This window comes from Sphaeramia orbicularis, chromosome 10 (assembly GCF_902148855.1).
Source record: "Sphaeramia orbicularis chromosome 10, fSphaOr1.1, whole genome shotgun sequence".
NCBI classification, from domain to species: Eukaryota; Metazoa; Chordata; class Actinopteri; order Kurtiformes; family Apogonidae; genus Sphaeramia; species Sphaeramia orbicularis.
Genome location: NC_043966.1, coordinates 18,421,477 through 18,426,574, shown reverse-complemented (window position 1 = coordinate 18,426,574; position 5,098 = coordinate 18,421,477). Strand labels below are relative to the sequence as shown.

The following is a 5,098-nucleotide window of genomic DNA, read 5'->3' as shown; positions in this document are numbered from 1 at the left end:
CTTTGACCTACTGTTCCCAAAATGTAATGACATCTATTCTGGGTCACTGACAATCTATAAACCCAATTTGGTATGAATTCAACCGATAGTTTTGCTGCTAGAGTGTTATAAATCAAACAAACTGAACCAAAAACAACACCCGTTGCCTCCGCTTCAGGGGACAGGGTAAGGTGCCAGACAGTGGTGAAAGAAAGGTATAAGATGTGTAGTCTTTCTATTTATTTATATTCACACACTTTTAACAAACTGTCTTTCTTGACTTGTAAAATAAACTTAAAACAAACATCTGGTAAAGGTTTATACTATCTTCTAAATACAGACAGGCAGTTGTTTACGTGCTTTACTAGTTTCGGCTACTTCCTGTAGCCTTCATCAGAATCGTCACATGATGTGCTATGACGTGTCTTATAGGCTGCTCAGGAGATAAAGCAGGTAAACAACTGCCCCTGTCTGATAAATGAATTACTTACACAGTAACTTTTAAACAAACAATATTTTATAAATGCTGAAATAAAATGAACAGTATAAAAAAAGTTACTTGTCTTGACTGTAATACAGTTGTTTCCTGAAATGGGGCACTCATGGAAGGGGTGGGACTTATTATAGCTAGATTGCTCCAAAAATGTTGCATTCAAATATTTCAACAACAAAAATGGATTAAATTCTGATGTATCAGATCATTTCACCAAGGAAAAGAGAAACCCATGCTTCATTTGACTAGTTGGGTGGTGCAGTGGTGTAGTGGTTAGCACTTACACCTGTTTGTGTTGAGTGTTCATCTGCAGAGCAAACGTGACTAAACGTTCATAAAACTCATTACAGTCTGTTGTACAGTATCTAGTCATGTAGTTTCACATAATGTATTGTCAGAGGTGTTGTTTTCACTGTGTACTTGCTAAATGAAGGAACATTGTGATCACTGTGGTTGATCCTAAAACATGTGATGTTTATCTGAAATAATGCTTTACTTAAATTCATAATCATGCCAGTGTACTGACATTTGTCTTGTCTTTGTCATTATTTCTTTATTTTTTTATTCAGAATGTGTTTTAATAAACAGCAGCAATGAGACATGAAGCTTGAGATCTTCTCTTTTATCTCTTTACACAAACATAAAACTAACGTAACACCAATGCAAACAATAAAGAACAAAACATAAAAAGTTGTAAATTCTTTTATTTCAAGGTTTTTATATAGCCTCCTCAGTAATGTAAGTGAACTAAGACAGCAAGAAAAACATGAGTACACACATTTGATTTCAGTTGCACAATTCTTGGGAGCACAACAGGATACCAGTTAATGATAAATCCGACTGAAACATCTATAAAAACGAAGCCTGCATATATCCAGCATTGATGAGAATGTAAACAATTAAAACTATAATAAATGCATCAGACAGAAACAATACATTTAAGATCAAAACTAGAAAAGCATTCGGAGAGCGCAGACCTCCACAAAGGTGGATCGGTCCCCCCATCACCATCAAAATGTAATCATTTGTTCCATGTGCCAGTATCAACATTTCCTGAAAATTTCATCCAAATCCATCCATAACTTTTTCAGTTATGTTGCTAACAGACAAACAAACAGACAAACCCCGATGAGAGCATAACCTCCGCCGTTCCATGGCGGAGGTAACAACACCAATGTCAAATGTGGTGAAATGCAATAGTACAGATTCAACAGTGCATTTTTCAAGACAAAATGTCCATAAGCATTAATGAATAAATGAATGAATGAATGAATGAATGGAGGGCTGTTAATGTATCCTAACGCCGCTGTAGACTGTCTCCGTCTCTACTGGGTTTGGACGAACTCTCCCTCTTACTTTACCAACTCTCCTGCTGGAAAACTTTGGTGTATAATAAACCAGTGAATCCTCATATCTCTGAATCAGAAAGTGAAAAATATTGTATGTTAAATATGCACATGCAAACAGATGAAAATTCACCATTGACTGTTTACTGTTGTCTTATCTGTACAGTTTTACCTGCTGAATAAAACCAGTGGCTGATACAGTGTTTGTTTCCGGTTTAACGGCAGCTGTGTTATATAAAAGAAAGCACATTTTTATCACAATACTTCCACGATCTACTATATAATAGAGTCATGTTTAAGTCATTTATCTTACCAGTTGTGTCGCATTTCTTTTTCTTGATGTAATACAGAAGGAAGGCGATGATAATCAGACTCAGAACAAACTCACCACACAATATAAACACAGTCACATCCACAGTCTGAACATCACATGTCTGGACAGCTGAAACAGTTACAACAGAAAAAAAACTAGAAAAGCACACGGAGAGCACAGACCTCCACCAAGGCAGATCACCCCCCCCCCCCAATCACCACCAAAATGTAATCATTTGTTCCTTGTGCCAGTATCAACATTTCCTGAAAATTTGTCAAAATCCACTTAATGTTCCAGTTAATCTTATTAAAATACATAACATTTAGCCCATTTAATCCCTGAGAGATCATTTCTAAAAAAAATAAATAAATAATTGTAGATTAGTGTAATGTACAGCATGAAACATAAAACATGAAGAGAAAAAAGAAGTCTGCCTTTTCTATAAATACTAACGTAAATTTAGAATTAAATAATATGTACACGTTTACAATATAGATGTATGTGAACATGGTTGGGGGGGTAGGGGATTAAATGATACTGTAAAAAAAACAACTCAAATGTGATAATTTCCTTAATGAATAAAACACCCAAATACCTTCAATTTCCACTTTTGTTCCATTTCCAATCATTATTTCTCCACATGCAGCCACAGCACAGAAGTAAGTCCCTGCATCAGACGAGCTGACGTTCTTGGAGAAGCTGTAGAAACATTTCTGCAGTGAACCTGCTTCAGGACTCTGTTCACATTCATCACCCCTGTTTTTCTGAGCGTAGATTAGATTTGGAGGAGATTCATCTGGTCCAGTGTTGAACCAGTACACATGGTGTTCTTCAAGACAAGATGTTCTTTCAGATGAAGAGAGGACTGAACAGTGCAGAGTAACTGCCTCTCCTGGGTGAACTGGATCAGGTAGAGGGTCCTGATAGATGGCAGTGATGTCTGGTTGTGGTCCTGGAAAATAAAAATAATAAATAGTCAACATGTTGAAAAGTACAAAAAATAGGTTGATTAAAAAAGCTCCCAAAAGCCCCCCCCCCCCCCCCCCCCTAAAAATATGACAGAATATGTAAAGTTTATCCAATAAATCATACTTAAAATCCATACAATTACACTTCCTTAAGCTGCTGTAGCTGCATTTACCTTTTATTCTCAGAAACGTCCCACTCAAAAACTCCATGCTGTGTTTTAGTACTTTTATACAGTAGTAGACGGCTGTGTCAGTTAACTGTGTTTTGGTAATATACAAAACAAATGCTCCGGGTTCTTGTTTAGCTGTAAAGTGATGCTGAACATCATAATAAAGATCCATATTCGCAGAAAGTGTTGATCCTAAAATTTCAGGAACTTTTCCAGAGACAAGCCTGATCCAAAACATATATGATGAGCGCCAAGAATGCTGACGATCACATGTAAGAGCGACATTTTCTCCAACACCAACTGTCTTTGTTTCAAAGATGTGATTGTTGTTGTTGCATCCTGGAAAAATAATTCAACAGAAAAGTCACCAATAACAGAGACAGATTCATTTTTACATTCAAATGTGAACATGAGACCTCTGTTCAGGTACTTACGCCCAACTCCGAGCATCAGCAGTAAATAAAATACAGGAGACATTCTTCTGCACTGGAGACTGTATGTAATTGGTGCATGGTGTTGGTGCAAGATTTGCCCTGATATAATTATATCAAATGGGAGGGGACAGATTCAGAACAATCTGATTGGCTTGTCATTATGTCAGTGTTTCACTGTACTACCACAGAGGAAATACTGTCAACCAAAACTTTCCAATTCATCACATGAAACAGCATGTGGAGGCCAGAGCCATACATTAAAGCTCAAAAGGTCATAGTTTCCCACATCATCATGTTTAGTTAGTTTGGTTTGCAGTCACTTACACCTTACATAGAACACATATCACATCAGTTTGTTTACTGCACAACTGTATATACTAGCACATTTGACAATTGGCATAGTGTGCACATTTAGTTTGCATTGTACTGTCACGTTTGTAAACTGTTTTGAATCTATTACAGTTCAGTATTGACTTTTTCAATATTTATGATTGAAATCTTGGATAATAAACTTACAAAGGAGATAAGTGTACTTAGATTGTTTCTAGTGTCTAGCCATGGACAATCGGTGATGTAAATTATCCCTGTTTGCTAACCCATGTGCAGTTTCTTATGTTTTTGTTGATTAATGAGCACTGTCCCTGTCAAATAAAATAAAACATGGATGCACGTGTAGATCTCCACACTTGGAGTACAAGTTCCATAGTATACTCATCTAGTTCTGTAAATGAATCACATTCATCCTGACTGGAAGAGACAACACTGGCCTTTGGGAGATAGTTTCAGGAAACAAGATGTTCTGATGAAACGTAAGAGTGAGTCATTCATTCATTATCTGAACCTGCTTTATCCTCACTAGAGTCACAGGGGTCACTGGAGCCTATCCCAGCTGCTTATGGGTGAAGGTGGGGTACACCCTGGACATGTCACCAGTTCATCACAGGGCTGAACATATAGAGACGAACAATCACTCTCACATTCACACTGATGGGTAATTTAGATTAACCAGTTAACCTATCAGTGCATGTCTTTGGATGGTGGCAGGAAGCCGGAGTTCCTGGAGAGAACCCACGCAGACACAGGGAGAACATGCAAATTCCACACAGAAAGGTCCCACCCCCATGGACTGGTGTTGAAATCAAACCCAGAACCTTCTTGCTGTGAGGCACAAGTGCTAACCACTGCACCACCGAGTCGCCCCCTAAAATAAGTGAGTCATAGTATTAAAATGACAAAAATCAGTCCAAAAGAAAAAAAAATAGTGTTGTAATGTGGAAGGAGTTGTTCTGTCATATCTAAAGACCAAATGACAATCTGTGGCCTATATAGTCCAAGTACATCCAACAAACCAGATTACGTATGTACACAAACGTGTTACAGCTAAAACCTTTATTC

The 5,098-nt window shown here is 37.5% G+C and overlaps 1 gene segment (V, D, J or C); it reads right to left on the bottom strand.

Annotated features, from left to right (window-relative positions):
- Positions 1-1,954: 1,954 nt before the first annotated feature.
- Positions 1,955-3,313, bottom strand: LOC115427385 (Ig kappa chain V-III region CBPC 101-like). The segment is given in 3 exon segments: positions 1,955-2,260; positions 2,727-3,083; positions 3,273-3,313. Coding segments are annotated over 3 exon segments (606 nt in total).
- Positions 3,314-5,098: the final 1,785 nt, after the last annotated feature.